Genomic DNA, 27,387 nt, shown 5'->3' with positions numbered 1-27,387 from the left:
TTGCAGGTGTATGAGCTGAAAAAAAAAATTGTTGTGGTGCTGGTTTACTGACTGTTTTAGCCGGTTCATCGCCCTTCATATGCACAAGAAGCTGCTTTCTATCGTTCATCTTATCTTTGAAAAATGTGGCTTACTCAACCATTTACCTCGCTGAATATTTCATTGCATGGAGTCAACACACACTGCGATAAGTTGATTTCAAGCGACAGCCATTTCCGAAAGACTTTACAGGCGTGCATGTAGCTCATCCTAATTCCCTCACCTGAATTTCTGCCCAGAGTCCAAGATGAAGTGGAGACCACCCCTCCTTGTCAGCCTTATCTACTGTTTTTCAAGCCGCTGGACAGCCCTCACCCCCACTGGCGCTTTCAGATGCGGGGGCTGCATCAATACTGCTTAATGTTTTAGTGAATTACAATATCCACCTCAGGCTATGACCGCCTCTCTCTTTTTCTATGTCTGACTAAGCCACGGAGAGAGTGAGAAACGGCTTGGGTGGTGCAACATGAGCAAAGAGAAGAAGAGAAGTCGGAGAGAGGGAATGAGGTGGATGAAAAGGTGAGATGGATGGGTAGATGGACGGACACTGACAGAAAGACACGCTTCAGTATCGAATCAGTAGAACACCTATACTTTGAGTTCGGCACCCCACGTAACGAATTGCATGTGCAGGCATTTGTGTTTGTGTATATAACTCTACATGTTTCATCAAAAACCAAACTGTACATCGCTGTTCTTGCATCAGTATCTTGGTTTGAGCTCCTGCACAACATGGATTGTGTCAGAGTGCTAGAACTTTAAGAGACCTATAGAAAAGTGCGAACAGATAGAAAGAAAACTTGAATGTGGGATGTAATACAATTCCCTGGCTTCCGCCTTTCTCACCCTCCACGTCTGTCCGTCGCACGTTCGGCCACGGACGAGTGCATTTTTCATTTGGATAATGGAGCATTGACTCTAATTGAGAGGACAGCCTCATTTGTTTGCCAACATGTCAATGGCCAGGCCTCTCATTGTTTCCACTAAATTTACATTAATGCATTTCTCCCCACTTCTATTAAAACTACGGCCCTCCCTGGCCAAGGCTGCAGCTGCCTAATGCTGCTTAGTCAGTGAAACAAGGTTAATAACAATCAAGCAGAAATGAGAAAGAAAGGCTCTGCTTTTCCTATGGCTTTTCACCCACCTTCGGTAATGGACGCTGGATGAAAAAACGGAGGGGACTGGAGACAAAATTCTGCTGAGATTCTTTCTTTTTTATTGTATTTATAGGTGTTTTAGCCTCTTATAGGACAACTGACAAACATGACCACAGGCCGGACTCAAACCGGGGTTCCCTATAAGTCAACAACTCTGATATAGTGGCCCCCAAAAAAATTTACTGTATTTGGACACTCAAAGGTATAGTTTACCCAAAAATTTAAATTCTGTTATCATTTACACACCCTTATGTTGTTCCAAATGCATATGACTTTCTTTCTTATCAGAAACACATCAGGAGATTCTGGGGAGAATGCTAGCCTCAGTCACCACTGTCTTTCATTGCATCTTTTTCCATAAAATAAAGTGAATGGGGACTGAGGCAAACATATTTCTTTTGTGTTTGGATTAACACGAGGGTGAGTAAATGATGACCGAATTTTCATTTTTGGGTGAACTATCCCTTTAAGCCACACTTAAAGATGTCTGAATATTGTTGCATTAGATACAAAATATGAAACTGGCATCTGCAAACAAATAAGCTAGACCTTTCCTCAAAATTAACTTTATTACAATTTTCACAATTTGCAAAGTCAGTTTCTCCTTCAGTTTACACAGGTGTCCTAGCAGAGTAACCAAAGGTTTAGTTAATCACATTAACATATTCCACAAAGTTTGACAACCAGAATGCATCCAAATACTTTGTCTTAATTTTGAACAAAGTATTTGGCCACCGAACGGAATTGCATAAATAAACTGTGTGTTCAAAACAGCTTTCTGAATATGCCCCTCGTCTGCTGTTGTTCGAACCAGCAGATAGTTCCGCCCCTCAACTCACATTATTGGTTGAGTAACGTTGGGGCGAGTCTATTTTATAGTGCCACAGAGACACAGCGTTTACAGTTTTCGAGAAAATTAACCTCTGAATTACTTTCTTGTAGTTGTCTCTGCAAATTAAACTGTGATAGAAGGAAGTATTTTAACAATGAAAAAGTTACATCCTTCAGCTTTAAAATCGAACAAACTTCTTTTTTTAAACGTTTTTCTCGAAGAAAATGTTTGTGCTATATGCCTTTAAAATAGATGCCACTTGGTTTTTTATGTATATATAATGCCACTTGATTTTTTATGTATATATAATGCAAAGGTGTTTATTTTTAAGTACATTTTGGGGCCACTGTACGGTATGTCACAAGCACTAAACAACAGCTCTGATTCTGAACATTATCTTTTTGCACTGGACAATTTTTTATTTTGTTTTTCATTCCACATTACCTCTTAATGAGAACGAGGCTCCCCTCAGCGAGTGTGCCACATTTCAACTCCATGGCTTGTCCAATGGTGTGATGAATTATGTTTGCAATTATTATGGGAGAGGATCACATGTCGTCTGCATGCAATACTTGTTAAGTATTGTGCCAAACAAGGAGTCATTTGTGACTAGGGGTGCCTGGTATTTCTTTTAGCTAAACAGAGTTTGATTAATTAAGGACAGGCATAGCGAGTGGGTGTAAGAGAGATCCCATTACCCAAAGCTTGGCTAAAGGATCTGTTAGATTGTTTCTCTTTGCCATGAGCTTTCTGGATAGGGTCAAACTCCAAGGTTTTAAATTTGTGTAAGATTAATACATTGATATGAGTCCCAGAGGGCAGCCAGCTTTTAAATAACGAGATCCAGACATGTATAGTACACAAACACATGCATATAGTTTGTACTGATGACCCAGTTGCACCTGTGCTGACAACAGCACTCTGCCCTAGAGAGTAGCCCTCATCTGTCATAACACAAACACACACACACTAGAATACACACACTTACACATCAGCTTTTTACCATCGAGATTAGCTGGATCATCTGTCATCACAAATATGCACACACATTACACTACCTGAGAAATTAGCCCTTGTACGTCAACACACATACACACCTGCATTCTGCTCATGTGAGAACTTGTCATCTTACTTACACACACACACACACACACACACACACACACCCATAAATTAAGGTGTCTGAGCATCTGCAGTACCAATGAAACACAAATGTGCACAAACACTAGTTTTAAGACCCCATGAAATCATAATTGGAGTTTTGTTACTTTCATCCCATGTTTATTTGCTTTTAGTCTCTCTGTAACGAGAATGTCCAACATAACATAGCTAAAGCCTACTCGCTATTTTAAAAAGGGGGTGTTCCCTTTGATATGTCCTATCCAGACTTCCTGTTTCAATAAGATTTAAAGGAAAGAAAACTGCGCTCGTTAAATGTGCACTCAGTAAGTTTTTTATCATTAAAAAAGTTTCACACCTAAAGAAATGAATAGTAATTTTGAAACATGTGTATAAAATCATGACCACTCACATGAGATGAGGACTCTAGTGCCCTCATGGGGGCAGCCATGTTAGAATCACATGACCAGTTGAATACTACTCACTTAAAGGAATAGTTCACCCAAAAATGAAAATTTGCTGATAATTTACTCACCCTCAGGCCATCCAAGATGTATCTGAGTTTCTTTCTTCATTAAAACTGAATTTAAGACTTTTAGGATTTTATTTCAGGCCTCCTCCTCTAAACAATGCAAGTGAATATACTCCATTTTTTGACGGTCCAAAATGCATATTTAGGGTGCATCAAAATAATCCACACGACTCCAGTCGACAAATAAAGTTCTTCTGAACCCAAACGATTGATTATTTTGAGAAACAAAACAATACTTATATACTTTTTAACTACAAATGTTTGCTTCCATACATCTCTGTGACTGCACTCATGAGAGGGATGACGTAAGCTCATTGGTAAGGTCACGCGTCACGTGGAGGAGGCAGGAAGCGCGTGAGGCCTAAGGGTGAGTAAATTATCAGCAAATTTTCATATTTGGGTGAACTATTCCTTTAATCTTAGTAACCGCCTTGTTATTGGACACGTTCACTCTTGGATTAAATTAATCACATGTGGCTGATTGTGTATAGTGAATTTCTATAATGGCATCTGTAACTGAAAAGTACTGATTTTGAATGATGCTGCATCACACCACTAGGTGTCACTGTAAGTCCAAAATGACATGAACAAAAAGTTACTGAGTGCACCTTTAAGCAATTTTAAGGTTTTTTTTAGCTGCTCGCCAAGAACACTCGCTAAGACAATCTCCACCAGCACAAATGATGACACCTGTCAGGGAAAGAGAGAAAAATGGCACTGCACCACATCGTAATGTTCGCTGATAAGATTAGAAAACATCGTGTTCTTCGGTGACTCAAAACGAATGGGAAAGCAACAGAGAAAAGAATCCCATTTGCATCCTCTTCAATGGAGAGAAATGGATGAGAAGAAAGAAAAAGCACATTCATTTACATGCTTATACACAGAGTGAAAGAAAGACGCAGAGAGAAAAGACACTCCTTCACACAGAGACCTAAATGAGGGGGTAGATACTCATTTAATTCCAGCACAGAGACAGAGAGAAAGAGAGTGCATAAGTATGACAGAGAATGAGTGAAACAGTGGGAGGTGGATATGAGGGAAAAGACGAAAGGGCCAGTGAAAAGGGGAAACAGTGGCATGTATTAGAAACCTGTAATTTAAATCAAAGGTTATAATCAAAAATGTATCAGTTAATTGATCTCACACATGCTGCTTGCCAAGAGTGCAATTTAGAATCCTGTCACCCGGGCTGCAAATCTATCGAGCAATGCTCTATAAAGTAAGTTTGTTGTCTTGTAATGATCAAGCAGTCCTCTAATGCTCTCTGAGAGCTGATATGATAGGGCCCACATGAAGCCATTCACCAGCCGGGACCCCACTTGCCTCGTTGCCACTGCCTTGCTACAAAAAGATAAGGAAAAATCATTCTTTCGCTTCACTTATAATACAGTTATTTCTGGTCCTCTAATCTGATCGGACAAGAGTGCTGATAATTAGTATAACAGCATTGAAATGCTTAAAATTTACTAGCCATACTGTGATTAGAATGCACAGACTAAAAACGGTTCACGGAACAAAACGAAAACCAACCAAAAAATTTGCAGAACCTAACGGGAAACGGGAACACTGAGGAACAAAGTGATTTTCAATTGTTCCGGAGTGAAAGCGTTATTTTTAAATGCAGGTAACCGGTTATAACTGGTTAATTTCATTCCAATAATTTTTTCATGAAACCAAAGACCAAAGGGTTTATCACAGTAACTTTTTCTTCAACTACACTACGTCATGTTGCCCAAAAAAATTAAACATGTGCTTTGATCCTGAAGGAAACTGCTGCATCACACATTTCTTTGCCTAATTGCCCATTGTGGATGTCACATTCTGTGAATTAAGACCTTTTTAACTACTGTGTATAATTACTACATATACTGTACATGCACGGCTAATCCAGATACAATGTAAACATTATTAGAGATAAAAAGTACATTTCTAAGTTGTTTCCAAGTCTTCACTGAATTATTGTTAGATATGATGCATTAATACAGATTTGATGCTGTCGAGTTTTGGCTGAGATACAGATTTGTAATTAAAATTATACTTAACTGTTAATTATATGCTTGTTATGATTTCTATGCTGATAAATCAGAGGTAAGTGTCTTATTTTAGGCTTGTTTTCCAGACAAGGTTGCTTGTTTCTCTTGCAAGATCTGGCAACACTACAATTGGTATTTCACCCACCCCTTAGCACAGAGTATTGTCATTTTAAAAAGAACGTTATTAACCTTTCTTTTATTTTGTTCTAACCGGTAACCTTTTGGAAAGGAGACTGCAGAACTTCTGAACCGAAATGAAAAAATACAGTTTTTGCTCAGAACGAACCAAAATGAAAATTTTCGTTTTTAGTCCCTGCTTTAAAACATAAAAAAGGATGCCAAACTAGCATACAAGTTCTCAATGCGGGCCCTGCGTCATATTCTGAGCCTTCTGAAGGCATACAGTAGGATTTGCTAATAGCTCAACTTCTCGGATGAATGCATGTCACTGTGAACGAGTAATATGAAAGCAATATCACACTCAAATATCAGCATGGCTGTGATTCAGCCGTAGAATTGTACTAGATTAATTATAGGCTGTTGTTAAGTGGATAATTGGGCAATAGCGTGCCTCTAATAAGGGCAGCAATATAGGGGGCAGATTTCACTCTACAAGTTGTCAGCAGTGTGTAAACCGGGATCTGTATCAGCACTTGGGTTTCATCATTATCAGTTGTTTGAGGCTTATCATGTTGCATGGGGATGTGAATGATTCAGATTGTCAGGTACATATCGGAGAGATCCTGGAAACCACTCTGCTGTTATCATGGAATTAGATCCCATTTTTCTCCTATCATGTGTTATCATGACACAGACAGGGCTATGATTGCTCTTGTCACGTCTTATTGTGGGCTTTTAGAGCTAACTAGGCTGGATTAGCATGAGAAACTCAAAGGGAAACTACAAATTCTGTCATCATTTACTCACCCTCATGTTGTTCCAAACCTAACAATCTGACTTTTCATTCTTCTGTATAACACAAGGAGATGTTCAGCAGTGTATGACAGCCTCAGTTACCATACACTTTCATTGCTTGGAAAAACAATGCAATGATAGTGAATGGTGACTGATGCTAACATTGACTGGTTTTTCATTTTTGGGTCAACTATCACTTTAAGAGTAAAACTGATCAAATCTCTCTGTGTTTTTAGGGTAACCAGGAGGCCCCAGCTCCCCCAGAAGCCATGGCTCAGCCGTACGCCCCAGCGCAGTATCCTCCCCCTCCACCTCAGAACGGGTTGCCTGGCGAGTACACCCACCCTGGGCAGGACTACACAGGGCCCAGCCCAGTCCCTGAGCATGCTGCAGCCCTCACTATCTACACACCCACACAGACACACAGCGAGCCACCTGGCACTAACAGCAGCACGCCTTCCCTCACAGGAACTAGCAGCATACCAGTGAGTACCACAAACCATCATAATCAACCAGTCTTACCTTTTCTAAACCTGTTTCAGCCAGTCACACCGTAGTCTCACATAGCCAGACAGGGGTAGTGGTGGCTCAGCAGTTAATGCTTTGGGTTACTGATCAGAATGTTGGGGGTTCAAGCCCCAGCACCACCAAGATGCCACTGTTGGGCCCTTGAGCAAGGCCCTTGACCCTATCTGCTCCAGGGGCACTGTATCATGGCTGACCCTGTGCTCTGACCCCAGCTTAGCCTGGATATGTGAAAAAAAGAATTTTACTGTATATGTGCAAATGTGTGATAAATAAATAAAATTAAAAAACATTTTTTTATTTTTTTTTTATTATTTGGATTAAGCAATAAAGTCCACAGTACATGTAAAGTTACCAGCCATTTGTTTTGTTTTTACATATTGTTTAAGAATGGTTACATACAATTTAGGGACATACTGTTTGTTTAACATAGACTATACCATGTTTAACATACTATAGCAGCGGGCAAAAATGAATTCAGATAATCATGCACCAGTCTCTATGAACCATTCTACAGAAAACACCAAAAAATAAAAAACTGTGGAAATTGAAAGACTACGTGATTGCAATTTTTGTCTGTCCAAAAGGATTATTTCACAGACATAACTCCAAAAACAAACAGAATAGACAGTTCTGCTGGTGGATATCCTGTTAATTTCCTTCAAACAAAAATATTTTTGAAAGCTATTTTTCAAAGATTTAATGCCACTAACCAGGCACACTTTGGCAAATTTGAGAGTTGTTCTTCCTCAAGAATGCTCATTAAACCTGATACCTGATACCTGTTTGTTTCCAGGCAGAATAAAATAAACCTTTGCATATTGAAATTTCAGCCAGCCAGCACTTGCCATTTTTGCATGCAATATGCATTATATGGTTATTGAATAAATTGTGAGCTGTCCATGGACATACTGTCTGAGGTTAAAAGTTGTTTCTTCCAGTCTTAGCAGAGTGCAGGTGTGACATTTTTGGTTAGACCTTTTTTATAATGATCCAGGACCTTTTTTTCTCTTTCTGTTGTCAACAACAGACCTTGACATCAAATTTTTTACATTTTTTGTATTCAGACAGACAGAGATCAAATGGGGGTGGGTAGTAAATGAGTTAGGAATTCATAGAATAAGAGAACTATAAAGCTAGCACAAGCAAAGATAAAAACAGTGGTCAAAATAAAACATTGAGAGAAGAAACTATCATTCTCCATTTAAAGAGTTCTTCTGCTTTCTCTCTCACCACACCAGTCGGTCCATTTTATCCTGCTTTAAGCCATGGCTATCACATGGCTCCATATCTTAAAACCCACAGAGCAATTTAGCATGGCTAACAATATCACAAACCTCTCAATGGACCACTTAACGAGTGCTTCCCAAGTGCTGTATCTGAGCATATGACAAGCCCATGATGAAATAAAACATATTCTGAGAGTGTGTATGTGAGGCAAAAATGTCCTTAGGCCCAGTCCCATGGGCAAGTTCTATCTGTTATCTCTGCCCTTTCTTGATTCTTGTAGGACTTTGATTAACACATTCACACACTTGGAGGAAACCAAGAAAAAAAACATTGAGCCAAAACCGAATCCTTGAAGGTCATTAGATTTTATATGAAGGGCTGGTTTGAGGACTAGACGTCTATCCTTTACAAGATGTCCAAAGGAATTTACTGTGGCCTGACACCCAAAGTTCAGACAACCTCACATGAAAGCCCCAAACAGAAGCAAGGTCCCTCTGATTTTTAAGATTTTTTTAAATTTGGTTAGTCCAATCAAGTCACAATTTCCACAGATAATTTGCTTTAACTTACAATTTTGTCATCATCTACTCATGTTGCATGTTTTTCCCATGAAACAAATCAAGTTGCACTTAAAGAGTAAAAATACATAGCGACCACTAACTGTCAAGTTCAGACTGTCAAGTAAATATATATATATATATATATATATATATATATATATATACTGTATGTTTAGGCTATATGTATATAGCCTAAGCATTTTTTAAGGCACCATCATATATCTGTGTTAGGTCAGGATTTGAACCAGGTTCCCATTCATGCTAAACAAAAAACTGTATCATTAGACTATCCTGTTTTGCAACCTCTACAACTGGTACCCTCTTAAAAAAATTTGATACCCCTGGCCCCAAACACTTATGGAAGTAAAAATAAGATGGAATAATGGAAAGAACAAGTGAGAAACATTAATTAAAGGGCATAAAACTTTTCTTCAAACCAAAAAGAACTATGCAGCCTTCCTGGCCTTAGGAAAACCAGAGAGAACGTAAAAAGGAAAAAGAAATGCATGGATAAAAAAAAATAAAAATCTTCTTTTTTTTCCTGATTGGGATATGTGAAAAGCTCTGAGGTTGTGTGGTTTAAAGGAAATAGAAATAATTCCAAACTCAGCAGATCACAGAGAAGCGAGGTTGACAGGCCTTGTACAGGCACCTGAGCTCTGGCGGGGGTAATCTATGGCTCGATTGGAGGATGTACTTAAACTGTCACTGGCCTAAACCACAGGGGAAATTCTCTCTTTCTCCCTCTTTTCTTTCTCCCTGAGGAGGATCATTAGCAAAGGAGGAACAGTATACCTCAGAGAGTGGATGGTAATTACATCAGATCACATTTCACATCACAACAGCACAAACTGTAGATGTTTTGTAAGTTGACGATAAAAGACTACTTACCTCTCTTTAGAGTATGTGCTAACTGTTTTTCAACTGTTAAAGAAATAGTTCAACAAAAATGAAAATTCTGTAATCATTTACTTACCCTCATGTAGTTCCAAACCCATATGACTTTCTTTTTTCTTTTTTTCTTTTTTTTCTTTTTTTTTTTTGCCATGGAACACTAAAGACGTTAAGCTTCAGTCACCATTCATTGTCATTGCATATTTTTCCACTCAATGAAAGTGAATGGTGACTGAGGCTGTCAGTCCCTAACATTCTGCCTAACATCTCCTTTTTCCTTGAGAGAAATAAATTAATTTGAGCTTGGAACAACATGAGGGTGAGTAAATGATGACAGAACTGTTGTTTTGGCATGAACTATTCCTAAGATGGAGTGTCATATTAAATACCTTGGGTAGAATTGACTAGTGATTTGCAACTTGCTCAAGCACCTCCATACTGTTCAAAGGAGCGTGATGTTATGTTATTAGGGAACACTATAATTTATTCTTGGCCTGCTTCCCTGAGTAGTTTTACAGTGCATTTCACCAGGGTTTTTTACAGTACTATTTAGAAGCCCCGCCACGGCAAGTAATATATTTTAGTTGAGTTGTGAGCTTAAATTGAATGTGATGAGAGTGAAAGACTGGACGATGATATATATATTTACAATAATTATTGTCCTTATTGACTGCTGCACCCAAACATGAACATACAGCGCAACTTGATGTCCAATTCGCAAACAAATCGCTCGATTGGTGCGGTTCTATTTAATGAATCAGTCAGACCGATTGGCGAATCAGAATGAATCGATCACAGAAGTCAATCATAGGCTGAATCAGTCAGATTCAGACTCAGACTCACTTGATCTCACTTTCTAAGTGAAGTGCAGGATATTATGTTTGACTCAAAATGAGCCGAGAATTGTTACTGTGTAATGTGACTGTGTAATTATTGATTAGTTGTTCATATGGCAATATAAAATTAAATACACATGTAACTGGTTCTGCTTAACCCGCACCGAACGGGACTCGAACCGGCATCTCCATCATGGGAGGCAGGCGCGCTAACGAGGAGGCTAAAGGATACAGCTCCTAGTGTCATTCGCTAGTGCGCCTCTTTACGCCAAGGGAGTGAGGTTTACACATACTGCACAGCTATCATGTACCAGCTGGCTCTCGTTACACACGCATGTCTGCAGTAAAGTGTCAGAGTTTTTTTTTATATATAAATCATGGTATTTTAATGAAAAACAAATTAAACAATCATATTAAAATGTAAGACTTTTTTTTTTTTTTTTTTTTTTTTTTTTGCTGTTGTTTAGGCCCAAGTCCTGTAGGAAGCACTGCCATTCAAAATAGTGTTGCAGGTATAGTCACTCAGCAAGCCTTGGTCTTTGTTACCAGCTAAACTTTCGAGTCAAATTACCATCACTGTCTAATTAATTGTAGCTTTACCCTAGACTGAAAGGCCAGTGTTCTTTCTAAATGACAGGTGACAAACACCATTTGTATTCCTCTCTCAGTGGGATGGAGAGATCATAGAATCGGAGGGGAGGATAGCAGAGGTGTAGAAGAACAAAAAAGTATAAAGCAGCTCAGGCTAATCCCTTTAAGTGAAGCGCTGGTTTGGCCCTAATCGGATGTAATCTACCTGCTTGGCAGTTTTCCAATCAGATAGTTTCAATTATGTGGTTGTAGGGGCATTCTGAAGGGGGAAGTGCTGAGCCGAGCACTTTGAAAGTGATTTGCAGATAACACTGAATGAGTGGGGCTAGAAGAATGACTTAACAGGAGTCATTCCCCACCAAGCCACACACACAAATACAAGCACACTTAATGCATGGAAACACACAACTTTTATGACGTTAAGAGGGGAGAGAGGGCTTGGATGTGAGGCCCAAGGTGGTCTTGTATGATAATGTTCTGGCAATTATTTCTTGGTGCTGCTTGGCTGCTCCATTCCTAGAGGAACATGAAGAGCAAAGAAGTGGTCCCGCAATGAATCGCTGCTCTAAAACAGGATGTGTATCACAGGAAAGCTCAGCTCCATGGAATGGGTAGTGTATAACAGATGCTTTTCACAAACTGTGATGATGCATTTCCGCCTTAACTTAGCAGTGTAAATCTAGCAACATTTTTATTTTATTTTTTCATTTTTTATTATTTAATGTCAAATGTTTACATTATTCTTTGTTATATTACCTGATAGTGATTACAATAACAGCCCATGGTCATGGAAAACCTAGAAATATCATTCAATCCAAGCCTGTAAAAGTTATAGAAATTAGATTGATTCAGTTTGTGTTCTAGTATGTTCTATTAAGTTTGCAGCAATTTTAGATTTGTTTTAAGGTTGCCTGAATGAGCAATCAATCAATTAATGATTATAACAGATAATGCATGTTTAGTGATAATGTGCAAGTCAAAGCGATTAATGGACCTTGCTTGTCATTCAGTAAATCATTTGACATACTTGAGACTGTGGTAAATGGATACAATTTTGTTAGTTACATTCCAGACTTCAACTGTGGTAAGTGGGCGTTAAAAACCTTTAGCAAAGGTGTGACGAGGAGGAGGGCTGGGCCCCAATCGGGATAATCAGCTGAGAAGAGGGATAAACGCAGCCTGATGTGGCAGTTTGGGAGAGAGAGAGAGCCACATGCAGCTGCCATGTGTGTGTTTATGTTTGTGTCTTTTGTTTAAGTTTTCATTAAAATATTACTTTGATGCTTCGTCTGATTCCCGCCTCTTCCTTGCCCATCTCTATACTGTTACAGAGGGTAATATACCTACTTAGGGTTAATTTGGGGAGCTTTTCTTCACTGACCATAAAATCCTCCCGTATGGATTTACTATTAGCTTTTTTGGCAGGATCTAAAATTTTAATCTGCTTTGAGGCCCTAATGTAGGATACTTGGCTCCTCCCCATTTTCATTCAGGTAAATGGAGTGCTGGAGAAAGGCTTGTAGTCTAGTGATTTTCACGAAACCAGTCAAGAAAATGTCCTGGTTCTTTTTATTAATAAAAAAATTATATATATATATTTATAAAATATGATCTGCATGATCTAATAAAGTGGCGGTGAGTATATATATATATATATATATATATTATTTAAATTGTGAAGTGTTTATACATAATAGTACTACCTGCCTTTCAATTTCGCTGACTTTAGTGTCCTGAAATTAATGTCACAAGAGAATCATCATTGAAACAATGAAAATAATCAAAAGTAAAATGTCCAGACGTGTTATGAAGGTAATGAGAACTGGGGGGGGGGGGGGGGGGGCAAATGTGATAAAGTGTCCTGAAATAGTGTCACAATGTGAAAAATCCTAATGGTCCTAAATGTTGACATTTATTTATTTTTTTCATTGATTTAGGGTTAAAAATGACCAGAACATTTTCTTGACAGGTTTCATGAGAATCCCCCAGTCAGTCTGCCGGTCTACCTGTACACTTCTGCCATGACCACAGTGCAAAAAAACACAAAGTGGCCAAAAAAGACATCAAATCCTGAACTTAAACAGCTTGCAATGTCCTCAGGAGGAAGACCTAGCAACCCAAGTGAGCAGGGACTGTCTTGAAAGCCGAACACTTTTAATTACTTTTCACCTCGTCTTCGGAACGTGGGAGAGCAAAGCCCTCTGAAACCTTGTCTCTGAAAGAGACAGATGCAGCCCATGCTAGCTGCAATATAATTAGCATGCAATTAACACAAATTAAAAGGCAAATTGCACAAACGAACCCCCTGTAGATGGCTGCTTAGTGGTGGCGATGAGATAATTAGATCCAAACCTGGTGTGCAGATTCTTGAGCTCTTACCTCTTCTCCCCCTCTCCTGGCCTGGTGTCAACTCCTCCAGAGTTCAAGAGCTCTCCAACCCGCCACATTCAAGAGCAGGGGAAGTGCCCTGAATAAAGCCAGAGAGATTACATCGTTCTTTCGAGACTGCACTTGAGAGAGTGAGTAAGTGTGTTTGCTGGTTGGGGTGTTTTGCAAAGCACTTGTGATCAGAGGAGTATTGTCCTCTTATTATACTGCAAAAATAATAATTTTCTTACACAGTATATTTGTCTTATTTTCCAGTACAAATGTCTGAACATCCTTAAAATGAGGTACATTTACTTGAGAAGCAAAATGACAAGATATTAAAGGGATAGTTCACTCAAAGATGATAATTCTCTCATCGTTTACTTACCCTCATGTCGTTCCAAACCTTTATGACTTTCTTTCTTCCATGGAACACAAAAGGAATGGTTAGGCAGAAGTACAGCCTCAGTCACCATTAATTTGTATTGCATCTTTATCTATACAATGAAAAGAAAGAAATTTGACATTCACTATGGTGTCATAACTATTTACTAAGAAAGAAAGGAAGAAAGAAAAAGAAATTTGACATTCATTACGGTGTCATAACTATTATAACTATAAAAGAAAGAGAAAAAAAGAAAAGTTATAGCTTTTCCCTTTGCAACAAGTTTATTTTTCTTACCCCATTGACATTTTTTTCTTATTTAATATCTTATCTCTTTTTGCCTCTCAAGTAAATATATCTTGTTTTGAGGATGTTTAGATATTTCTAGTGGAAAACAAGAGAAAAATACTGATTAAGAGAACTTTTTGCAGTGTAAGCAAAGCATAAATTGCAAGACGAATGTACAGTAGCCCTACAATTTCTCTTCATTTTTACCACTGTCCGTTTCTCGGTTTCTTGTCACTACATGATGGCTTACATCAGAGTGGGCCAAGTCAATACATGTTCCCACAAAGTAAGCAAATCAAAGCCCTCATCCTTCTCCTCAGCCTTCAAGCACTTGGTTGGGCAGAAGCAGGAAGCCGAGGCTCTCACAGGCCATGCTCTGCAGCTCAGTAATGGGCGAGCCTGGACTGTTGCACCGCTCACCTGTTAGACATGATAGATAGTGCGGCTCTCTCCAGAGCGACTGCAGACAGAGCATGTGAATGACCGATGGGACTGCTGTGATGGATGAGGATGGGGGAGCGAGGAGAGGTGCAGCCCAGGTAGTGGGGGCACCAGGGGGTAATTGCACCTCCGCTTACCCATCCATCTGCTCAGCTTTCCATCTACCACCATCAGGTAGGGGCTACGGGCCTCCGCTGCTTGCCGACCTCAGGCAGCATACACGAGGGGCAGGACGACAGGCTGTGTGGATCCAGTGCCGACCCGTGTGCTTTATCTTAACAGGGCTTAACTGTCTACATGGCTCTAATGATTGATAGTGCCAGTGTGCTGGTAAACACAAGGTCCTCTCACAAAGACCCTGCATGGAGAGCCCATTGGGAGAGTCAGTGTATTAGTAAAGATGAAGGAGTTGTCAGATGGTAAAAGCAGAAGTTGGTGACCCTCTAAATTTAATGGATCAGAGCATTCACTATTGTTATACTCTATAAACAGTAGCAAGAGTTCAAAGAGCAAACTATCCTCTGCAATTCCCAAAATAAGACTGTAATTAATGAGTACTGGGCGGGGTTGACTTTAACCAGTTTAAACTGGTTTGCTGGTCTTAGTTTTTTTTTTTTTTTTTTTAAGATGTTTTAAGCTGATTGACCAGCCTGACTAGGCTTGGAATTTTTAGGAGGGAATTTTTCCACCCTTGGTTGCATTTAGTTGTCTGTATGTTTAGCCGTCTAAAAAAATAAACCATGTTTTGTAACGGGGTTCCCCTGGAAATATCAGGGAATTTTTTCATTATGTTTTTCAGACATGGTAAAGTCATGCAAATTTCTGTAGTAGATATACATTTTTCTAGTTATACTCTGCACTAAAATGTTTCATTACCTAAATATTTCTCTTGGCTAGAGATCAGGTAGAGTAAAACTGGCTTGCAAGCCATAGTGATGTTTTTGAGCAGGTTGTTTTCATTTAATTGGTTAAAATGGCTCATAAATAGGTCTGAATGATTCATTAGCGAATCATTAGCGAATCTGAATCAAAATGATTTTCAAAAATCATGGTAGACTGGAAAAGTTATGGATAAGTCTTGGATTATCATTGGCCAAAGCCCTGGGGTAGGACTAACCCTGTAGTAATCATGAGGACATCTTTCTGAGGTTGGTGAAAAGAAAACCTGCTGTCTGGCTCTGTGATGAGGTGTGAGGTGGTGCATTGAGGTTCTCTGCTGGATCTGTCTGATGTATTTAACTTGCAGATCCCCAATCAGCCATTCAGGACTCTAGTAGCTGGAGTGTGGCCCAGGAAAAATAGATAGAGAGAGAAAAATTTAGCTTAGAATGGGGGGGGGGGGGGTTTGCCAGGCGCTGTACAAAAGTTGCGAGGCGTGGTGCGAGCACGAGGTGAAAGTGCGAGCGCGAGGCAATCGTCTGTGTTCCACGACTGCTACCGGGTTCTTGAATAATGTGTAACGTGTGAGTAAGGGCAGCCAGTGGAGTTACTGGTGCCCCCTGGTAAGATGGCGCCCCCCTAGGGAGTTGGTGCCTTAAAGCAGACTGCGTAATATGCATTTAGGGAGCGGCGGTACTGATTTTGACACTTCAGTTAGTTCTTTGTTTCCCCTTTTATTGCCTAGTAATAACAAAGGATAGTGATAGAGCTAGTCATGTTGGAGTTAATGTTAAATTAAACTAATATTATTTTTGCCATTATTACCTGTGTTTTGGTGTTGATATTTGAATAAAGATCAACATCAAAACACAGGTAACAAGGTTGCTTGAAATAAAGATGCTTGTCTACTTGGCTTCCACAATAAATTGCTTTATTATATCTGTCTGTTAATTAAAAATAAAAATAAAAGAAAGAACAAAGATAAATTTGGCAAAACCATAGAAATGGGTAAAGTCATTTCTGTCATGTTACTGGTGCAGTTTCCCCTGTAAAGACATATGTCCTCTGCAATAATGATTTTGTTCTGCAAGTTAAACTTTAAAATCTCATTTCAGCTGATATTTTATCAAGCCATTTTTCACCTTCTCTCTGTAACGAATGGAAAAATGAACGCCTTGCAGGTCCAAATCTTTTGCATTTTAGTTGGTATTATGTTCTTAGCTGTGTCTACATAATTGCATTTACTTCCCTTTTTCCTGCTATTTTCTCTCTGTCAGAGTGAGAGAGTAAGGGGATGGAGTGATAGATATCTCATTATATCTTCATTACCCATCACATGATATATTGCTGTCTTGTGTGATTCATGTGGCTTGTGTTTTTGGAGCCTAATGAGGGGGAATTTGCCCAGCCCACTTAGTGTAATTACATATTTACACCAAATAAAAGACAATGTAAGGAACACGTTTGCAAATATTTTGAAAAAAATGTTGCAAAATGAATTCAATTGAATGCACAGAATCAGGAAAACAATCAGAAAGAAAATCAGATTTAATCTGATCTGAGATCTGAATTCCGGCTTCAACAGAGTGCTTGTTTTATGTGGCAAAATCAAAGAGTGAAAAGTTTGGGCCCACTCACTTGGTCCCCTGCTTTGACTGGCATCACACAACATACCTCTGCTTATGTGACTGATGCTTGTTTTGGGTCTTTCTGGCTTTTGAAAGCTGGCTTAACAAATTCCAAAATGTAAAACATGTCAAGTATAAAATATTTCATGCTGTTATACTCAGACTCACAGTTTCTAAGTTTTAAAGTCTATTTAGTCTTATTAGTGCTTGCTTCAGTAATACTATTGCTCATACTTAATATTAAACATCCGTGCTTTACTCGTTTCACACTTTGTGCTCCAAACATTAATGATACCTCAAATTGTGCAGCATGTTGATGAGAGGTGTGCTATTACTTATCTAAGCAATCAGACTTATGATTTTCACTTGAAGATTTGCAGATGATAAAAAGGCCAAAAAAAAAACTAAACATAGACTTACATTGAAGGAGGAATGCGAGACAAATGTAAGTTTAAAAATATCATAAAGATTTTTGGGTATGCTAGTTTGATTTGGGCCAGGAAGTAACCACCAAGTAACCACCCAGAACACCCAAGCAACCACACAGCAACATACCAAAAACCACTCAGAATACCTTGAGAACCGTCACCAGACTGTCTCCACTCCACCCTCTCTGTGTCTCTCCCTCAATCTCTAGCTCTCTCTTTCTCTGTGCTCTTGTATACAGCTGTCTATGGCCCAGCCAAATGTAGCTGCCTTCAGCACTTCTCTCTCATTGATCCTGCTAAGCCGGGGGAAGTTTAGCTGACATCACCTTTTCATCTGTGCTCCCATGTTCTTTTAATTCATTATGTACATGAAGGGCTGCCACTTGGGTGCTGTGCTCACCATGCTTTTTCCTTCACTGAACATGTCTGCACACAATGGCTAAAAAAATAAAAAGTAAACGAAGAGGAGTCGAAAGTATCAGTCAGCCATTGCATCACATCTAGATTAAATATTAATTAAGTTATACATTCACCTGATTCTCCCTCAGGATCAATTTGTTACGTAATAATTTCCTTTATAAATATATTGATTCGTTATTTCATATCGCTTCATTCTATATAATTCAATGTTCAAACTGGGAGTTGGGAGGAGGGAGTGTTTGGGGCTGGGTCTGAGTTTCCCATTTTTTCTGTTAAAATTGTTTCTTGTACTAAACAGTAAGTACATATAAGCATCTATAGTATACAGTAAGTACTATCAGTAACTATAAGTAAGACATTTGTTGGTGCATTTCAGCTAATTTATGATTGTTCACACTCTTATATTACTGTAATGATCTCTATGTTAATGTTTTTGCCAAACAATCAAGATTATAACATACTAGTATGTATTTTCTTATAGGAACAGTATGTATTTTATTATTGATCTTATACTGTAGGTGTATATGTCTTTGAATTAGGTTTTTAGCTTTGAATTTACACCAATGCATAAAGTGCATTCAGGGTTTTTTTTTTTTAGACAAGCATGCGTGCCAGGACGTTTGGTCAGTGGCTGGTAACATGAAGTCTTGTGTGTGCTTGGAAGACAGGCAGAGAAATGGTGAGAATGGGGGGATAGCTGTAGTATCAAGGCTAGTGAGGTGAAAGATGAATGTATGTGTCACAGACAGCAGTCCATCCTGGAGCACAGCTGTGTCACTACCATTTCCTCCACATGATGGAAAGATGAGTACACCATCTTTACACTTTCTCTCTCTCTGCTTCTCTCTTTCTTGTTCTCCCTTAGGTCTTTATAGGCGACTGCTCGGTAAATGCATTCTTTGTTCTCTCCGTGTCAAAGTTTTTTCCCTTTAAATCTGTATCCACTCTTCCTGACAGCTTCCTTAATCTTCGCTGCCACGTACAAATGTTGGCCGAGTGGAGGGAATTTGTAATATGCCACCAGCATGCCCCCCAACCCACCCCCCACCCCCAATCGCCTCCCCTCCCGCCAGCCCCGCCCGTTACTGTTACCCATTGCACTTATTTCTGGCCATGACAATGTTTTAGATAAGAACTAACAGAGCTGTGGTTGTGTTTCTTTCCAGCTAGCGGATGATGTGGCACAGACAGACGGATCTCACCAGCTTCAGCTTCAGCCCACAAATTCTTCCGAGAAGCAGCAGCCCAAACGGTTACACGTCTCCAACATTCCCTTCCGCTTTCGTGACCCAGACCTCCGGCAAATGTTCGGGGTGAGTCTTGAGCCTCAGCCAGATGGCAGCAGGTTGTATCTCCAAGGAAGGGTATATTATTAAATCCCGTTAAGTCCCTGACAAGTACATTGATCTTATATGCATCAGTCTTAAACTGGTGTAGATATTATAGGTTAGCCTGTTTATTTAATACATTGAGGTTGTGCACTGCTGTGACTTAAGGTGGGCGGTATAAACAAAAACTTATTTCTTAGTATGAGTAATTTGTTCCCGCTTTATATTAGTTGTCTTTGACTACTATCTACTAACATTAAAACACATACAATAATATGTATTCATTGTGTAACTACATGTTGTTCTGCAAAATGCTCACAAGATTCACGTGTGATGCTACTGAGGATGAGATACAAATTGCTTTAGGAATAGGGTTAGGGTTAGAGTTAGGGTTATGGGTTCAAATAAGGGTTTAGGGAAGGGGTAGGGGTAGGGCTCTGTTTTGGGTTAGGGGTAAGGTTAACAGTGTAACTACAGACAAGGGCAGACTGGCCATCGGGAGCACCGGGCATTTTCCCAGTGGTCCGCTGGGTAATTTGGGCCGGCCTGCTGCTGCACAAGTACCGGCCCATTCTACAGGCAATATAGGCGGCAGCCCTGGGCTCCAACATGCCCTTGTGAACTCCATAACAGAATGAAAATGTAATAAACTTTGCAAGGTAAAACCAATACAATGGATTTTATTTTGAAATATTATAATGGCTTTTATTTTGAAAATACTTTCGCACACATCCGTATGAGCTCATTAACTCCGTACCTCGTGTGGACCTCATTATTTGACACAAATCAGAATAATGGTGACAACCAAAACAACATATTAAGTATAAGATGAGCTCTGAATAATCACAAAATGACAAATAACTGCAAGTTACAACAAATACAATAACAGCAGCATAAATCAAATTGGCAAACAGTAAAGCTATGAGCAGTACATAGTCATTTGCATAATTTATTCATACCGCAAAGCATTTCTGGGAGCTGAAGTGTGGCTTGCTGAATAATGCTCACACCTGATAATATGCAGAAAATAAGTAATGAAAAATTTTACTTTGTGGCTATTTGAGTCTTTGAGGCTTACTTTGTCAAAGCATTGGGCTTTTCACTTTTTCTCAATAATAATCTGGGCAAGGAATTTAAACACTCCAGATATAAAGACACAACAAACTCACATATAGTGAAAATATAAGCAATTAATCTACAAAAAATCTTTAAGAGGTATGTTTATTTTTTTACATATATTTATATTTGTTTATATTTATATATGTACATATTCTGGCAAACTTTGTTTTCATTTATTTTTTGTAAATAAACATTTACACATAGTTAAGTGAGTAATTGACATGAAATTTTAAGCATTGTCATCAGTGTCCTGCTGTGTGAAACTTTCCTCATCTAACTATTTTAAACAACATTTTATGATCTTGTAGAGCTATATATACATATACTGTATAATATATTATTATTATACTTGTTGTTTCCACAACCTCATATTAAGTAAGACAAAAGTTTATTTTCACTTCTAGAAAAAAAGTTGAAAGGTGATTAAGATCTTTAAAAACTTTTAAGAAATGCTGACTTGTCACAGCACCTAAAATACACACTTTCCCTTGTACTTTCATGTACATTTTAACCTGACATCTGTATGTTGGGAAAAAAGTTTTTGGACATGTTATTTGTCTGAACTAAACAGTGCTTATTTTTAGTGCTTTCTTTTAAAAAATCCACTCATCACATTTACAGTGGTTTTATATGTTTTAAAGTTATGACAATTTTTGCACTGGTTGGCCCCATTGTCATGACTAGCCGTCAATAGAAATGTCTTCTTTTTTTTTTTCATCACAAAAATTTGAAATTGAGCCAGAAAATGAAATCAATGAGCCGGTGTGTTATGATGTGATGTGGTGTGTTGCGGGCCGGGTTTGGTGGGCCACTCTGGGCCAGAAAGTCCAGGGCTACTTTTTAGTCCCAGTCCGCCCCTGATTACAGATGTAATTAAATGCAGGTAGTTTAAATGTAAATAAAATGCAACAACACATATGTACATAATGAGTACACTGTATGAAATGCTTAAGAACATAGTTAAGGACACCTAATATAAAGTGGGTCCAGTAATTTTATAGCCTCTCGGTTCCCCTGTTCATGGAAAACCTGGAAATATCAAGGAACATTATGAAAGGGATTTGCAGGCCTGGAAAGTGATGGAAATAAGTTCAATTTTAAAAAGCCACAGAAAATAATGGGAAATTGAATAATGACTATACATTTTTCTATTTATGCTCTGCTTAAAAATATTTCACTTACTACAAATTGCTGTTCTTGAGTGCAATGTATAATTATTATTTTCTTTTTATTGTTATTCTAATCCAGTAATACAAACCACTGAAAAAAGTAATGGAAATATGGAAATTAATTTGCCAAAAGTGTGAGAACATAGTTAAATGAAAGTACAAATGGTATTTCATCTTTCTTCTTATTTGGAACTTGATAATAATAATTTGAAAAAAAATATGATTATTCATTAAAAATTCATGTCGCATCAGTGTAAAAACATTTTCACATTACGTACAGTTCAAGTTAAAAACAAAAGACTCAAAATAATTAAACTAACATTATAAATTGGACAGTTTCGACTTGTAAGTTCTGATTGAATGAGCCACATTTTCCATTTATAAATATATCTATTGCGGTATAAACGGAGTAGAAATATCACTACCGGTTAACATATTTCTATGGTCGTACAGTATACAGTATACATTCATAACGTTAGCCCTATATATAACTAAACACAGCTCCCATAGTCAATATGTAGCCCAAGTAATTTAACCTTACTTAAGCATTTTCTTATTTTTACCAGTTTCTGTTATTCCCTCTAAACCTGAAAAATGAATGGCATTTAAAAAGTTCAAAATGTTTGAACTGCACATTCTCTTAGTTTAGTTTGTATGTTTAAGATGAAACAAGGGATTAGAAAACATGTTGTTCAATACAAGCACATTCAGTCAAAAAAGTATTCTTATATTGAGTGCAGTGACAGGTTATTATCTACAGTATTATCCACATCTGCTCCTCAAAATGCATTTAGAAGCTTTCCACTAGAATATGAACAAGGCTAATGAACGATTCAGAGCTTTCTTCAAACTCTCCCATGCAAAGAGCGTTGCCCGTCTCTCTAAGACACCAGGAGATGTACAGTTAAACTCCAGAATACCTTTGAATTAACAGCACCCAGCAAGGGAGCAGCGTTAAACATTGGCAGCTTGTTACCGGAGGCTACAGACAACGTACTGTATGAATCGGGGGGGAACAACAATGCTGGTCCTAGCTTGTTAAAAATTGCAGTATATGTTTACTAAGGGCACAGCATAGCAGACAGTAAGACTTAAACAGGACTCTGGGAGCAGCCTGACTGCTGAGTCTTCAGAACATCTGTTCCTTCTACTCTTTGTTCTCTATGAGAGTCTGTCCTCTCCCATCTCTCCGCTCCTCTCCCATTCCACCCAGCTCTGATGTGATGAACAGGGAGCCATGGAGTGGTCCCACCAGTGGAGACGTAATTAATTGCATTACTGTCTGTGGTTAAAAACTGTGAGTTTATCCTCATTAGGTTTGTTTTGGCTGACAGCAGCAATGCAAGAACAGGCATATATGTGTGACCAAGTATGTTTCAGAATGTTTGTCTGAAGAGACTGTTGCAACTCTTGCTGTGAAGTCTCTTAGGGGCCCAGGGGCGCAATTATCCTGTGCCATAGATAGACTTGGGGGAGAGGATGGGATGGACAAGCGCTGTGCCCCTCTGAAATCTCAAGAAAGTTGAGAAAAGGGGAGTCTGAGAACAAAGACAAGCGAAAAAGCTGTGAAAAGTGTCAGAGGCATAAGGGGAGTGGATCTCACACCACTCATTCTTCAAAACTCCGAAAGCACTCGCAGATCTTGGGGGCATTTCCAAACCCACTGTCCTAACTGTTTTGTTTAAAAACCTCTTGAAATAAAAAAGGGGTTAGGAAGCCATCTGTATGGTAGTGTACTGCTAAAAACGGACAAAATTAACTTTTAGCAGATGTATGCATTTAAAATGAACAGTCATTCTCTTCTTGGAAAATTTACCAAAAATATTGATAACTCATGCTGCACTACATGGATTTTTGTCCAATTAAATGCTCTCTACAATGAGAATGTCCCTCCCCCTGCAACTGACTTGCAAGAAGCAAATCACGATTCATGGCTGTTACATAATGTCGAGCCCTTCGAACCTTCCAGTTTCAATAGGAAATACAGTATGTAAACACAGGACAGAAAAATGTGCTTTTGAAGCAATTTTATGGGATCTTTAAAGTAGTAGTTTACCCAAAAATGGAAATGCTGTTAATATTTACTCAACCTAATGTCATTCCAAACCCACATGACTTTCTTTGTTCTGCAGAACACATTTACATTTATGCATTTGGCAGACACTTTTATCCAAAGCCCTTATTAAGTGCCCTTATTACAGGGACAATCCCCCTGGACAACCTAGAGTTAAGTGCCTTGCTCAAGGACACAGTGGTGATGGTTGTGGGGATTGAACCAACAACCTTTTTGCTTAACAGTTCAGTGCTTTAGTCCACTACGCCACCACCACTCCACCACCAGAACACAAAGAATATATTTTATAAAATGTCACGATTACTTTATTTTCCATACAATAGCAGTGGATTGTCTCTCACTTTGAAGCTTAAAAAAATCACACAAAAGTGTCAAAATTAGTCCATGCGACTTGTGTCATATTCCAAGTCTAATGAAGGCATCATAAGACTATCAAATCACTGATCAACTTATGTATTCAGTAGAAGAACCTGTTGTATGAAAATCAGAGACTGTGACATTCTTCAAAATATCTCCTTTTGTGTTCCTAAGAAAATAGAAATTCATATGTGTTTGCAACGACATGAGGGGGGAGTAAATCATTTTCATTTTTTGGTTGAACTATCCCTTCCCCCATTTTCCTGTTGCATAGCTTTCTAAGAAAAAAATGAATAAAACAAAATAAAACCTGAATCAACTGTTTCAGCACAAGGAAATGTACACTTTGAGTGTAATTTTCTAAAGAAAACCAGTCTGATCCTGTGCTGTGTCCAGATATATTTTTGATGAGGCTAAGCAATCTTTATGACACAAGTTTGAGACTTAGTTCTGAGCCCCCGATATCACAGTATGTAATAGACAAACTTAAAATCAGCCAGGCGAAATTCAGGAATCACACTCACTTGGAACTCAAGACATTTCGAAAGCTCTCCAAACCATTTCTGATTTCTCAATTTAGTGAGATGAAAATTCAATTTAGAATTGTTGATTATGAGAACTGCAATTTGATGAGTCTTTCCCCTCATTTGAGTACACTGGCGTGGGCCATAGTCAGACAAAGAGTGGCGATTAAAAAGCTTCATTGCCCAACCTTATTTGAGCCTCATTTTAAATTAGAAAAAGACATCCGAAGCAATTATACAGATGAGTGTGTGGATTTAATGCTAGTGTATGAAATGGGTTTTAAAGCACCACATTGACAATTCTACACTGAGATAAAGTTGTGCTTAAAATGTCCAATTTCTCCCATAATACTCCCTTGCATTAATTTGAGTTGTTTCTACAATTCCATCCATGCCACAAAAGTGAATCTCTCTCTCTCTTTCTCTCTCTCTCTCTCTCTCTCTCTCTCTCTCTCTCTCTCTCTCTCTCTCTCTGTATATATATATATATATAAATGGTCCCTAGCTCTGGGACAACAGTTTGTATTAAAGTTGTAATAGTGTTAGATTAGTAACTGGTACCTTGTTATTCTGGATAATAGACTGTTATTCCCCTTTGTGCCTTAGCCTTAGTTTGAATCTTCTAAAATACTGTTCACCCAAGGGAATGCCTTGACGTACCTAGAATTTAAAATAAGAGCCCCATATGGTTTTTGAATTTTACTCTGTGATGGCTTTATAATGATGCCTGCTTGTCTCCAAACAAGACTGTCTTAATGTGACAACCCCCCCCCCCCCCGCAGCATGGCGATGTAGATGATAGGGCCTGTGGAGACTTGCTGTGATTAGCTTGCAGTGGGAGTGGTTTCCAGTTCCGTCAGTGTAGGAGCCGGTAAAGATGACTACCCTGGGAAATATTTCAGCGTTACCATAAGCCCATTAGGGAGGGTTAAAACCATTAGCATTCACAGACTTTGTTTAGAGTGAATTGTCTGCGGTCGTGAGTGAGTTCACGCTGAGATGCAAATGCCTTTGTTTGATGCCGGCTCTGGCGGGGGAAAAAGTGTCTTAATTTGAACAAATGGAGGGAATTGTGTCAAGCAGCAGCTGTTTGGGTTTGGCTATGGAATTTGAATTGAGCTGGAAAAACAAGTGTGGAAGATCAAGCAAAAGACTGAGAATTGCAGCCGGCCGAAATGAACACAAACCCAGCTCTCCAGTGGGTTGTGTTAGATTAGAGCTGTGCTCTTAGTTGACTGTGCCTCCTCTTCACCACAAACATACACACATATGGCCTGCCTCGGGTTTTCCCCATGGCTGGGCGGATGAAAGGAGGTTCTTCTTAACCTTATTAGTGACCTGGACTCTCGATCAATCCTATTGAGCCGTAGGTGCCTGGAAGGCCCATTTCTCCCCTGTTGTGCTGAAATGAAGCCGATGCTGCCTGCTTGACAGGGTAATTCATTTTAATGAAATAATACAGCCATTTTAGACAGCAATTAAAACCTGGTTTATTCCGCCCATTAGGGGAACTTAAGGTTTTGCTTTCATTCCACTGTGCTCTGTAATGATCGCCAAAACAAGCCCCGTTAAATAGAATTCTTAAACCCTGTTAACCCTCCGGGGAACACCAGCCACCCATCATTCCTCTCCAGTGACCACCAAGGTAGAAGAGAGGTAGAAATGCAAGCAAAACCTTTATCACATGAGTCACTTTTTTGCTGCTTCTCTAATTGCTGTCCTAGACTGGCATATAAACAGTCATGCTTCTTGGCACTTTAAAAGCGGAGTACCCTGGAGCTTCCATTTCCCTCTTCCATCCAACCAATTATTAAAGCCAGAACTGAATGTTCCAAGCTACTCCTTGAAAAACCTGTAAACTCCTTTGGCTAAAGGAACAGTGACCTTGCCTTTGTTTGCGCCGGCATGTTTATTTATTTATTTAAATAAAGCAGCGTGATTCAAGGCCTTATTGTGGAGCTCCCTAACCAAGCATGCTGATTTACATAAGGCAAGCAGGGTTAATGTTGGAGAGCACCACATTACATACAGCGAGGGCAGTGTTTATCACCCGTAATCAGCCCACAGTCTTTCCTGCTCTCGCAGGGTTCACCTTCGAGCCACAGGTATAGTTTTCTATGCAGAGAATGTAGAGGCATTCAGTCAAAGCCCAACTCTGGCAGAAAGTTTGGGCTTCTCGTCTTGGACACAGGCCAGGCTGTAAATCCATACACTGTATTTAGTCTCTAAAAAGAACTTTCTGGACAAAGCCATATCTCAGAGGGAGTGGCCAATGCTTCATGGTTAATGCTAATTAGAGAATAAAAATGAGAGATTGGGCATTTCAGGGCCGTAAAATGACAATCAGATAAAACCACAGAATGGAGTGCAAATAGCAGGAAAATAATAACCGAAGTGACAGGTAATTACATGGATGGTATTCGTCAGTGAGATAATAAGCAAATATATGGTTTATCATCATCGATGATGGCTGCTCTATATCCAATTATTCTCTTTAATTGAGTGGAGGTGTTTGGTGTGAAGTCAAGCCAGAAATACCCTCTCTAGTGGCTTTGGCCTGCTTTTATCAGTCAAAAACACCACAGAAAATAACAAGCCATGTTGTGTCATTAAGAGCACTGGTGCATACACAGCAGGATGCTGTTGTGATCTTTTAAAGTTTGCTCCCATCAGCAGTATGACCTTCTCATTCCCAGATAGCTCACATTCCA

General features: G+C 39.0%; 1 protein-coding gene across 8 annotated transcripts in view; it reads left to right on the top strand.

The window, feature by feature from the left end:
- The window catches only part of LOC127426893 (RNA binding protein fox-1 homolog 3-like), a 630,672-nt gene that overhangs the window by 553,619 nt on the left and 49,666 nt on the right, over positions 1 to 27,387 (top strand). For 6 of the 8 annotated variants that reach the window (XM_051674011.1, XM_051674014.1, XM_051674013.1 and 3 more), the window contains 3 exons: positions 6,870 to 7,118; positions 18,971 to 18,991; positions 19,272 to 19,418. In XM_051674011.1, coding sequence (XP_051529971.1) covers positions 6,870 to 7,118; positions 18,971 to 18,991; positions 19,272 to 19,418 — 417 coding nt within the window. The remainder of the gene's footprint in view (positions 1 to 6,869; positions 7,119 to 18,970; positions 18,992 to 19,271; positions 19,419 to 27,387) is intronic. The other 2 variants (XM_051674009.1, XM_051674010.1) reach the window with 1 other exon arrangement.

The sequence above is a fragment of the Myxocyprinus asiaticus genome, chromosome 36, assembly GCF_019703515.2.
Source record: "Myxocyprinus asiaticus isolate MX2 ecotype Aquarium Trade chromosome 36, UBuf_Myxa_2, whole genome shotgun sequence".
NCBI lineage: Eukaryota > Metazoa > Chordata > Actinopteri > Cypriniformes > Catostomidae > Myxocyprinus > Myxocyprinus asiaticus.
The sequence above is the reverse complement of the archived record's forward strand: the minus strand, read 5'-3'. Positions and strand labels throughout refer to the sequence as shown.